Raw genomic sequence first — 12,514 nt, 5'->3', positions numbered from 1 at the left:
TAGATTTAGTTAAAACACCCCCGCTTATATAAAACTTTAATTTATTATGAAATCACCCCCACCACCTACCGCCACCGCAGACCACCGGTGGAAGTCTCCGAAAGTCCCCATCAACAGCTGACCGTGACCAAGAGGCTTCTCTATGGCCGTTTTCGACCATATTGATGGCCAAAAACAGACATATCAGGCTAGATTTGGATGAGATCTGGCCGTTAACAGCCATGGACCTAGCCGTTAGCAGCCAAATCTATTCCGGCCAGATCTAGCCTGATATGGCCGTTTTCGGCCATCAATATGGCCCAAAACGGCCATATCGAAGCCTCCCAGAGTCTCCCACCGAGTCTCGTTCTTTTTTAGGGACTCCGGTGATTTTCCGGCGGCAGCCGATGGTGGTTGGCCCGTTGTCGGCAGTGGTGGTTGGCCCACTATAGACGGTGGTGGCTGGGTGGCAGTGATGGTCTGTAAATTATTTTAAAATAGGGCATTATTGTCCAAAATTTTAATTGATCAAGGGTAAAATTGAAATATGATATTAATGTAAATTTGTTTCAAAGTAGGGGTATTATTGTCCAAATTTTTTATTAATAAGGGATAAAACTGTAACTAAAAAAGATAACCCTGGTAATCTCATAATACCTAAGAAGGTGGAGGTAATCAGATTACCTCCAATATTACCAATAGTAACCACTATTGGTATTTGAAGATTATCGGTATCTTCTATTACTTGACAACCAAACATGGTAATCAAGTAATATAAGATGACATTACCCTAGTAATCCCATATAACCCCTAACCAAACGCCCCTTATATTGTAGATTACTGGATTTAAATTATTATTGTACTTGGTTCAATTTGGATGTATTAATAATTAATGTGTTTGGTTGATAGTAATAACATATGTCCTGAAATACCCTTTTACTAGAATGCCCTTTAGATGATTACTAGATATAAATAATTAAGGGCTTGTTTGTTTTATTATTTCAAACCCTATTCTCTATCCTATTCCCAAAATACTTATTTGTTTAATTATTTGGGAAATACTATTCTAGCTTTTTAATTACTTTTAGACCCCTTAAGTTTATTAACTTAATTAAACACCCCTAGAAAAAAGTTTAAAAATTAACAAAAACAACCTCACCCACCCATAGTTACTAGATTCTGGCAACCACCGTCAATGGTGACCAGAATCTGTCACAACGGCCTAAAAACGACCAGAAATGGCTGTAACGCCCCACTTGAGGTAAGTATTTAAGATTTGTTGTATTGCTTAAATGTTCATTGAGTCAGCTTCAACTGAGTTGTATTTTGAGTTGGTTGAGTGTTTGCCTTGAAACTGGTTGAGACTTAAGGGATCTTGGAAATACAGTCTTCGCCGCGGTGATGTTGACTTTGTAATTGCGATGTCGGTTTTGTTAGTTTTCGCAGGGGCGACGGAATTGCTTCGCCGCAGCGACGGGACGACAGAAAAGTTTTCTTGAGGTTTCTAGAGAATTCTCCATAGGGGCAAAATGACCATTCTACCAGTGGGGAGTAAAATGTAAAGAAATTTTATAGAGAATAGGTTAGTGTGGGGGTGTGAATGTAATAAATCAAAGGATATAGATGGAATTTCTAAGAAAGAACAAAGGCAAAATGGGAAATGAAGGTTATAATATGAGCTAAAAAGGGTTAAGTGACATAAACCATTCATTTTCATTCAGTTCCACCGCCATACCCATTCTCTAAGTTCTCTCAATTTTCCCAAGATTTCTAAGGAGTTTAAGAGAGCTTTTGGGTAATTTTAGTAGAATTTCATCTCAAGCATCCTAAGGTAAGAATTCTTGCTTTAGATGTGAGTTTTGCTTATGGTCTTATATTGTTATTATTGTTCTTGTTGTTGTTTTAAGTTGAAGAGAGAAGACAAGACAACAAGGGGAAGGAAAAGTGGTAGAGAAGTCACTTTTTCACAAAGTAAGTAAATTCAACCAAGTTGAGATTTGAATAAGCTTTTGAGTAGAGATGTATGCATGTATAAGTATGTAGTATGTTTGATGAGAAATTTAGTTGAGATAAGTAGATATTTTGTGGTTGTTGGATACACTTCATATATGAGAAGTGTTTTGTGTGTATGGAGAAGTGGAGATTTAGATGAAGTTTTGGGAGATATTGTGTAAACCTATTTGGAAGTGTTTTCTTTGACATGGTTATATGAGGGAGTTTTCTCCCATTTTGGATGGCTAGAGAATGAAGTATAGTAGTAATTAGAGTAGAGTTTTCATATGCACATGAGTTGTTTGATGAAATATCTAAGAGAAATATTAGTGTGATTAGTCAACCTTAATTCTTGCAACATGACATCTTGGCATCTCCTAATTGCATTAATAAGCATGGACCACCCATGTGCATTTACTTGTGTTTTGGGTAATAGCTTGAGATAGAGTAGAGACTTTTGAGTATAAGTTACATTATGAATACTAATTGGAGAAAGAGTAGAGAATGTTGAGAATAAGCTAACTCTAATAGTAAAGAGAAAGAGAGATTGAGCACTAGAGAATAAAAGAGAGAAAAGAGAAGAGACTAGGTTGTGCGATGGGGAACTCGTGAGTAATGGGTAGAGTATTCCCGCATGTACGCCGCATTGAGAGAGCGGCATGAGTATAAGAGAGAGAAGTGGTGTAGCCCGTGAGAGTGCATGCGGATGAGGGCTATACCTGAGAGTACCCGAGAGCGAGAGTTTACACACTCACATGGCCAAGGGTTCCGAATCCATGCATAACCGAGTCTGATCTGCTAGAATGAAGAGAAGTCACGTAGAGAGGGAGCGAGTCCCAGCCGTGCCTCCGGTAAGATGAGGTCGTGACTATTAAAGAGAGTTAGTAGAAAAGAGTTATGAGAAAGAGAAAATAGAGAGAAGTATAAGAGAGAGAGAGTAAATGAGAATTATAAGGAAAGAATTAGAAAGAGAGAACTACGGGGATAGATGAGTAGAGGATTTGCTTACTGAGCATTAGTTATGCTCACCCCGTTGTTTTCCATGTTTTTGCATGATCTAGGTGAGGACACAGTCGGATGGGCGTCGGCAAGCGAAGGGAAATGGCTACACTGTCCACCTTGTTTTGATCCTTTGTACATGATACAACTTTTTGTAAAAGAATGTATATGTTTAATAAAAGAAAAAATTTGGGCCCAACCTTTTTATGCTATTTTATATGTATTTTATTATGTACATGTTTTATGAATATTTGAGTAGAAAGCGGCTATTACAATGACCATTTATTCACTGCTGACGGCCAAAGAAATGGCTGTTGTTGACGGTCAATGACGGCCAACTCTTGGCTGTCGTTGACGATCAACGATAACCAACTCTTTGGCCTCTCTGACGGCCAGATCTTTTCCGGCTAGATCCATGGTGGATTTGGCTGGAAAATGCCAGATCGACACTCCACCAGTTAGATTCGACCAGTCTGAGTCGTAACAGCGGATTCCGACCAGATTTCGGCGGTGGTGGCCAGAATCTGGCACTGTGGTGGTGGGGGTGTTTTGTCATTTTTTAAATTGGGTGTTTTGTAATTATTAACAAAGCCAAGGATATTTTCGTCCACATTGTCCACTGTTTTGAGGCAAAATTGGACAGAAATTTTCATTACCGAAGTAATATTTTAATACCACCCTCCCCCCAGGTAATATTATTCCCCGTGATTTACCCCCTTTTTGGCACTGTTTGTCATCTTATTTTTCGGTAATGTTTTTGTACAAAAATGTCAAACACGGTAATATGCTCAATTAAACAAATATTACCCTTGTTAAAAAAATTCAACCCGATCCAAACGGGTCCTTATTAATAAAATTTTTGGACAATAATGCCTCTATTTTAAAATAAATTTACATTTATATTTCATATCAATTTTACCCTTGTTTAATTAAAATTTTGAACAATAATGCCCTTATATTTAAAACAAATTACAAACCACCATTGCCATCCAGCCACCATCATCGACAACGGGCCAACCACAACGAACTGTCGCCGAAGTCTCTAAAAAAGACCAAGATTTGGTGGGAGGCTTCGAGAGGCTTCGCTATGGTCGTTTCTAGCCATATTGATGGCTAAAAATGGCCAGATTTGGCCGGGGCAAAATATTAATATAACATACCCAGCAACTAACCAAACACATTTTCCTAAAGATTTCCAGTAATCTTCAGGGTAATATAAAATTCCAGTAATCCAACATTCCCAGTAATTAATATAAGTTATAATTTAATGATTTTGTAATTTGTAATAACTGAGGGGGTCTTTAGTAAAATATGAAACATAAGAGCTAGTAAATAATTCTTATAAAATAAGGTGATCTTTTAGGGTTCAGAACTATCATAGGGAGCCATGTGTACTTTACCAAAACCTTATTCAGAAATAGAAAATTATAACGAAGAACAGATCAAATATAATTTCGAATTTTTTTTTCGCTCTGTTGTGCCCAACTATATCTAGGGTTTAATTTAATTTCCCAAATTATTTTTATTTTAACTGTGTGAAAACGTCGAACTCGTTCGAGTTTACTGACGACTCAGATCAGTGATTCGGACCGGCGATGTACAGTGGGTCCAGCGATGGCGAGAGCCACGAGACTGCGCAGAGGAAGATCCCGCCTGCTTCGTCCATGCCTTGGGTCCGTAATCTGCGCCGGTACATTGGATCCGGAACTGGACTCGGATCCGAAGCACTAATGGGTCACTCTCTGTCCCTATTTTAATTTGCTTTTTAATTCGTATTTTGTTCATTAATTTTTTATAATTCGATTATTTGTTGGGAAATGTATGTTCGGATAGGAATGATAGTTCTTGACCATAGATTGCTGTTACGTATTGTGACAAAAATATAATTAGTTGATTAATTTTTTTGTTTGTTTGTTTTGTTTTTTTTTGAATTTATTGCTATCAAAGTGAATTAAGTTAGAAATTTATTCGGTGGATTGGGAACTGTTTTTGGATTCATGTGCTTAATCAGCCATTAGTGTTTAATTGCTGAGATTGTGGGGGGAAAAAGAGGAGCATAGGATTAGCGATTTTGGTTATTTTGTGGATGAGGAAATGAAATTTGTGATTTGACTGAGCCTTATACAACTGGTTTGCTGAAGTAATTTGAGTGTTGTATTTAGAGAAACAAAAGTTAAAGAGCTTATCAAAGAAAGTGCGAGAACACGCTTTTGCTATTAATGTTACTGCTGAGATATTCGTTTGCGCTTATACATGCAGACGGACTATGCATTTCGTGTAATCAGTGTATATGTTTTTTTTTTTTTTTTTCCCTGTTGGCCACAATGTAAATCAGTTCTTTTGTTTCCTCCTTTGTAGAGCTTGAGACAAAGAGAATATTGCTTGATATATTTAGAGAGAAACAACAAAAAAGTGCTGAAGCTGGCACAATACCCAGTTTCTACAAGAAGGCATGTGCAAGAATTGTTTGCTTTGGTACTTTACTTTAAATGATTTGATATATTAACATACTTGTTATGTGAATCCATATTCACAAAAAAATCAATTTTAGAAACCTACATCAATTTTAGGTTTTGATGTATTTTTTTTACTTTTTTATTCCCTACTTCTCTTATATTGTGCTCTGATATTTCTTTGCTCTTCCTTTATATTATTGTTTCAGAAACCTGAAGAAGGATCCATCAGTCACAGGGTCCAAAGATTGGCGAAGTACCGGTTCTTAAAGGTACACTTCTTTTCTTGTGGATTTGCTGTTTGGTTTACTCGTTCTTGTTATAGTATTGAGAACTTAACCAACTTGTGGTTTGCTATGTTAATCTTCTCACATATATTGGCAGAAACAATCAGATCTTTTGCTAAATGCTGATGATCTGGATGCAATGTGGGTTTGCTTGAGGGAAAACTGTGTGATTGATGATGCCACTGGTGCAGAAAAGGTTTGTAAATTGTCATTTTTATCTGCTTCCTCACTATGTTAAGACATTGTCCATGACTTTATTTTTTTATAAATTTCCTTTGCAATGCTTTTTCTTGATGGGATATGAATTCTAATCTTACAGTGATGCTAAACTTTCTGAGTTGAAGTATTGCAGATGAACTATGAAGATTTTTGCCACATTGCCTCTGTATGTACTGAGCAAATAGGCCCCAAGTGTCGACGCTTTTTCAGTCCATCAAATTTTATGAAGTTTGAGAAAGATGAGTCTGGAAGAATAGCCATTTTGCCATTTTATCTTTATGTGATGCGTACGGTGGGTATTTTTTGGAATCTAATTTGTGCCAACTTCATTATTGGTTTCCTTAGTCATAAAATGATATTATGAGATTTTTTATTCAGTTTCACCTCTCTGCTTGTTGTTCATGGTATGCCAATTTTCATTCTCACATCTGTACAAAGTCTAGTGAAGCATAAGTCCATTTGATTTTAAAATTTTAAACATTATAATAGATCCTTCTTTCCCTTTGTGGAAGACTCAATCTATAGACCACCCCTACTTTACCTCCCCCTTTATTCACCTGACTGGAGTGTATAACTTAGATCATATCATTTCTTTGTCCAAAATGCCTTTGCCCTTTGCTCATGTAGGTTGATTGTCTTTGCCCTTTTCCTTTCATTCAAAAGAAAGCGGACTTGTGTTTATGACAGTCTTAAGTTGAGGAGGAGCCTGGCTTAAGAGTTTTTCAAAGTCATTCCATTGACTGTCTCAATGAGGTTCTGTTTGGTTCCTCTTCTGTAATGGCTGGTTGAAGCAAAGTATTAAACTTTTGAATCTTATTTCCTCTTCCCCATTCCTGTATGATGACTGGGAAATGTTAGCTTTTTCCTAGAGTTTGAAGATTTTTGTCTTTGATTTGTTTGTTATTTTGATTAATGAGGCTTCAATGTTCATAACTGTTGCTCCCTGTTTATTTGTTTCAGGTTTCACTTACACAGGCTAGAATTGACATGAGTGAGCTTGATGAAGATTCTGATGGTTTCCTTCAACCTCATGTATGAACTTTTTGGACTTCTAAACCTTGAAAATGGGATAAACCTGTTTCTTCTGATTTATGATGTCTACCTGATTTGATTACCTATAAGTCTATAATTGTTTTTGTTTCTTTGCAGGAAATGGAGGCCTATATACGAGGTCTGATTCCTAGTCTGGCACAGCTACGGGATATGCCTGCAAGCTTTGTTCAAATGTATTGTCGGATAGCAGCACACAAGTTCTTCTTCTTCTGCGATCCTCATAGACGAGGTTTGCATGATCTAATTTTTACTTACAACAGAAAATATATGGGTGTATAGCAATAATCTGTTAAAAAATTTTGACAAAAAAATTCTAGTGTATCTTTGTTTTTGAAATTGTTTTTTGTTTGGATCTTTATTATTGAATTTGGTTCTACAAAATTTTTTGACAATTAGTTTTTCTTTCAGGAAAGGCCTGCATAAAGAAAGTTTTGCTCAGTAACTGTCTCCAGGAACTAATGGAACTCCACCAGGTAAATTGTTTGTGATTTTTCTTAAAATACGTTACAATCTGTTTGCAAGGATTCCTTTGTTATATTGAAGACTATTTACCAGTGTCCCTTTGTTATTATTAATCAATATTGGTTCTCTACTCTTTGTATCTTAGTACGAGTGATATTGCTGTAAATCATAGTCTGATTTCTGCCTTTTTTGGCTGATGAGGAGAATGACATGTTGAATACAATTGACAGTCTCTGCAGAATCTGACTTTTTTCCCCTTTTATTCTTAACTTCTTTTATATTAGGAAAGTGAGGAAGAGGTAACTGACACAGAACAAGCTGAAAATTGGTTTTCTTTGACATCTGCACAGCGTATATGTGGTGAGTACATGTTTTTCCATTTTCGTTGTCCTTTTTCTAGTTGTTCTTTTTTCATTTATTTATTAGTTTTGCAATGTACATCAGGAGTTTGGTAGTTTAGTACTTAATTATTATGCAACTACACTGTTGTTTGTGGTTTTGGCTTTTCTAGAAGTTATTAAGCTCATGGAAAATATTATGATGCTCTTAAGGAGCAATCTTACAACCGAGTCTATATTATTCATGTGATTAACTTGGTCCTAATTCTTTCCATAGATATGTATCTTGCCCTTGATAAAGATATGAATGGAACATTGAGCAAGCAGGATCTTCGAGAATATGCAGATGGGACACTGACAGAAATTTTCATTGAAAGGGGTAACAATGCTATTCCTATGTTTCTTGAAAGTGTACTATAAATTTGGTAGTTGATTCATGTGCATGTTAATCTACTTTGAGGTCATCAATATAGTACCAAGGAGAGGTTCTAATGTTTGCTTCTTTATACTTGTGCTACCAACAGTATTTGATGAACATGTCCGTCGTGGCAAAGGTAGTGGAGGAAATTCTAGGGAGATGGATTTTGAAAGTTTTCTTGACTTTGTCCTGGCCCTAGAAAACAAAGACACTCCAGAAGGGCTAACATACTTGTTTCGCTGTCTTGACCTGCAAGGACGTGGATACCTTACAACAGCTGATATACACACCCTTTTCAGGTCAATACTCCACAGCATTCTTATTCAATGTTGTGATTGAATCCTGTTTATTTTATAATGTCGCTGAGAGCAAGCTTTATAATTAATATTTCTTGAGCATCAAAGCAATTACAAGCTATATGTGGAAGTAAAGAAGGGGAACATCCAACAGCTGAGATGTTGCCTGATACAATCTTCCAACAGAAAACTCTGGAGTTTCCTGCTTGTAGGGCTTAAGCAAGTTCTGCAAGTCTCATTTCTCCAGAGACACAAACTCAGAAATCCATTGAGATCTGCTGTTCTCATAGTTTTCATGCTTTAATGATTTGTTTTAAATTTAGCCCTCGTATATATTTTGTCTACTGAAATCATTTATTTTTAATTGTGTAAAACAGAGATGTGCACCAGAAATGGATTGAGGGTGGAAACTATGAATTATGTATCGAGGATGTAAGGGATGAGATCTGGGATATGGTCAAACCAACGGACCCATTAAAGATTACTTTGACTGATCTGCTAGGTTGTAAACAAGGTGGGACAGTAGCCAGCATGCTCATAGACGTGCGTGGTTTTTGGGCACATGACAATAGAGAAAATCTTCTCCAAGAGGACGAAGAACCAGAAGAAGAATGAAAATTGTGTGTATAAACTAAAGGCTGAGCTTGTACTAACACAAGACTGGTGTCTGAGGTTGATGTATTGTCTTGATTTATTGCTGCATCTTCTAAGGAATATTTAGTGTGTATTTGTATGTTTTTGAGATTTAGAAGACGGTAATAGGAAGAATTGTTGGATGTAGAAGAAGGTAATAGGAATTGTTGGATGTAGAAGAAGGTAATAGGAATTGTTGGATGTATTACAGGTATTATATGTTTGACTACCGGATTGTTGTTGCTGGTGTTACTGATTGTCATTGGCACGGGTGGTTTGGGCATAAAACACATGGGATTTTTGTGTTAAGATTGCCTTAATAGGGAAGAGTAAATTGTAGCCACATTGAGAGGGATCTTTGGAGTATAACAAATATAAAATACCTTTACCAACATAGCCCAACAGTTCTTTCAACTGGCAAATATTTTGCTCTAGTATACTTGTTTTTACTTTGCTTTCTTCTTTATCATCGACATTTTTTTTCCCCGGATTTATGCCAACTCTCAATCTCGCCTACTCTCTTGTAATGTAAACCAGCACTCAAGTTCAAATTTTCAAACAAAATGGGAACTCATCTTTATGCGATTTATAGTTCATAGAAAAAACCAGAAAGAAAATGGCATGAATGAAGGGAAAAAGAAAAACTTGTCATGGGAACTCAACTCTATAATTATATATGTATCGGAATTGGCTCAAGCTAAAAAGGGCATTTGATTATGATTTAGGGCATCATGGCTCGTCGACTTGATGATGTTGAGCAGTCAGATACTGTCGAAGGGGCCATTATTTTAACACTCGGCCTGGCCTGGCCAGTTGAACCGAGGCTCAGGGCCTTGACCAATCCAAGTTAGCAATTTTTCTATTCACCGAAAACCCTAGAAATTAGGACGATGATCAGCGAACAATTAAAGGCTTGGAATGTTGGGGCTTTTGAAGAGGAAGGGTCGGTGGGTGCAACAGTGGCGACGGAAGTGATTTCTGGTGAGTGAATTTATCAGAAATCGCAAAACAAAATCGGCAGCAACAGTGGGTTGTTGCTGTCGATTGGCGAGGCAATCAAGAGAGGGGTGATATGAGTTTTTGGTCAGGAGGTTGAGGGGAGTGTTTTCGTGGTGATGGAAGTGTTTTTGTTGTCGGAAACAGACCCTATTTGTCCTTTTTTGTCGATGCCGACGGTCATGTTTGGAGTGTTTTTGCAAGATTTTAAAGTTATAGGGACTTATAAATTTTCTAGGGTGTTTTTTTGACTCGCCGGTCAACCCGAAACATGGTCATTTTGTTGGGTTTCATTTCAGGTTGGTTATTAAAACCCTGGAACGGGCTCAATTGAGGAAAGAAATGTAAAGTTTTTTATTGGTTGAGTTGAATACCCAATGGCCAATACTGAAAGTCTCAGTCTCAATGGCATTGAACAATTGGCTCGTTTTTCAGTTGAAGAAAATAAAAAGTAAAAAAAGAAAGAAAAACCTTCATTTGTATATATTTATATCACTCTTATCCAAAATCCAATTTCCTCGTAAACCTCTCAGAATTAATCAGCTGTCATTCTCACTCAGAGCACCCAGGTGAGCATGCATTGCTAAACTTGCCATTTTTCTTTCTTGTCCATGTGTGCTTGTTGTGGGAAGCCTCCACATTGTTTATCAAAATGACCGTATAGTTTATTGTTTATAAAGTGTATCAACAGAAACTTTGAGGACCGCCAATGGGTTCTATACTTCTATACTTCTATTAATATATACAAACAGTTTCTAACATCACCATCTTTTCAAATATATCATCACTTATCTACACTCATTTACTGCTACTTGTGTTACCTTTTCTGGGTTATCTTAATTTATGTTTCTAGGACTATTCCTTGGCTCTGCAGGTGGTTAATAATAACATGGATGTGAAGAAACCAAATATTAAGAAGAAGCTGAAGATAATTATTACCAATCAAGCATTAAAAGCCTTTCTCATAGAGGAGTACTTGAGATGATTAGACAAAAACTGACACCACCACAAATGGAGCTTCTCGGGGCTACATGTTTTGGGAAATTGGTTAACATTCATCAAGGTGTGTATCAAGGAAGGGAATCGATATCATCATAATTTGAATCAAGAACGCTGACTACACTCTCTTATTAGGAACTTCAGAGGAATGTATTTAGAAAAAAAATATGGTGAGTTGAATGCTCATCTCTTTTTTTCGTTACCCCATATCTCTGAATACTTTCTGTCATTGATTTTGATTGAAAGTTAGTTGTGTTCCAACTCCTCTGCTGTATGAGAAAAAGCGTAAAGAATCATATGGTATAGACAAGATCTTAACTGGTACATATGAAGACGACACCGATGATCTCCATGATGTGGTGCCTCCAGAATCTTCTGATGATTGGACTGCATTTGCTGATGTCAAAACTGCTGCATACTCTTCTTCCCATGTTCCATCAAAGCAGGTGCCTCCCTAGACTCCTGTCCTTTAATATGTCTCTGAAGTCCTTTATCTCAAAGCTAAAATTTCTAACTTGCAATATCAACTTGAAGGTACCTGTAAAGGCTGACTTCAATGATGGCTGTCAGAATTTTAGGGCTCAGTTGAAGGTGCAAATTGACAATGCCAGGCAGGAGTTTAGGGCTGAGTTCATTGCGGCTTGTGACGATTTTATTTCTCAGTTGAAGATGCAAATTGACAATGTCAGGCGGGAGTTAAGGGCCGAGGTCAATGCTGTAGGGGAGGAGTTTAGGACTGAAGTCAATGCTGTAGGGAAGGAGCGTAGGGCCAAGGTCAATCCTGTGAGGGAGAATGTGCATGCTGCAACAGATGAACTTGGAGCCATTACCAACACGATGGTTGCCCTCAAAAAGGACATTGCAGCAATGAGATGCCCGCAGGTAAAAAATTTCCTTATAGTCTATTTTCAGTCTTCTATAGATCTGTCGATTTTCACACAAGTGCTTATTAACAATTTCTGACGCCTGAGGATGAGCAGCAACAAAAATATTACAGAGGAAATACTGGTAGCAAGACAGCTATGGATGCTGATCCTAAAAATGACAGTTTTGCTTTCACTACTCGTACAAATGAGAAGGCTCCAACAGTTGTATTTAACGACGTAAGTTTATATTTTCAGTGCATCTCCAATTCAATTATTTATTTCTGTAACATCAAATCTACTACTAAAACATTCAAATATAGGAATTACGGAGGGAGATACAAAGCTTTAAGGACGAGGTCAGTGCAATGGTGAAAGATGAACTTCATTCGGTAAAAGGTGGTTTCAAATATGTCAAGGCTGAGTTGAGCTTACAGTTGACGAGACAATCACTTCCATATTGCTTGATATGAATGCCAAGGTAACACTTCGATTATGCTGTGTCAATTGGTATGTGAATTTTTAAT

At 37.1% G+C, this 12,514-nt stretch overlaps 2 protein-coding genes and 1 non-coding gene across 3 annotated transcripts; all 3 read left to right on the top strand.

The window, feature by feature from the left end:
• Window positions 1-4,399: 4,399 nt before the first annotated feature.
• On the top strand, window positions 4,400-9,358 carry LOC116132855 (probable serine/threonine-protein phosphatase 2A regulatory subunit B'' subunit TON2). The gene is made up of 12 exons (XM_031418527.1): window positions 4,400-4,704; window positions 5,329-5,420; window positions 5,633-5,695; window positions 5,808-5,906; window positions 6,063-6,221; window positions 6,890-6,961; window positions 7,079-7,211; window positions 7,391-7,455; window positions 7,729-7,804; window positions 8,060-8,161; window positions 8,307-8,499; window positions 8,874-9,358. Exons 1-12 carry the CDS (start codon window positions 4,566-4,568, stop codon window positions 9,109-9,111), a joined length of 1,431 nt encoding a protein of 476 aa, XP_031274387.1. The 5' UTR covers window positions 4,400-4,565; the 3' UTR covers window positions 9,112-9,358.
• On the top strand, window positions 8,635-8,751 carry LOC116132878. The gene has a single exon (XR_004128466.1). It is a non-coding gene; the product is annotated as a small nucleolar RNA snoR104 (small nucleolar RNA).
• A 661-nt stretch (window positions 9,359-10,019) lies between the features above and the next one.
• Window positions 10,020-12,460, top strand: LOC116132807. The gene is made up of 5 exons (XM_031418475.1): window positions 10,020-10,110; window positions 11,371-11,570; window positions 11,659-12,006; window positions 12,105-12,227; window positions 12,311-12,460. Exons 1-5 carry the CDS (start codon window positions 10,020-10,022, stop codon window positions 12,458-12,460), a joined length of 912 nt encoding a protein of 303 aa, XP_031274335.1.
• Window positions 12,461-12,514: the final 54 nt, after the last annotated feature.

The sequence above is a fragment of the Pistacia vera genome, unplaced genomic scaffold (genome assembly GCF_008641045.1).
Source record: "Pistacia vera cultivar Batoury unplaced genomic scaffold, PisVer_v2 Contig260, whole genome shotgun sequence".
Lineage (NCBI taxonomy): Eukaryota > Viridiplantae > Streptophyta > Magnoliopsida > Sapindales > Anacardiaceae > Pistacia > Pistacia vera.
This window is presented reverse-complemented; position numbering and strand designations above follow the sequence as displayed.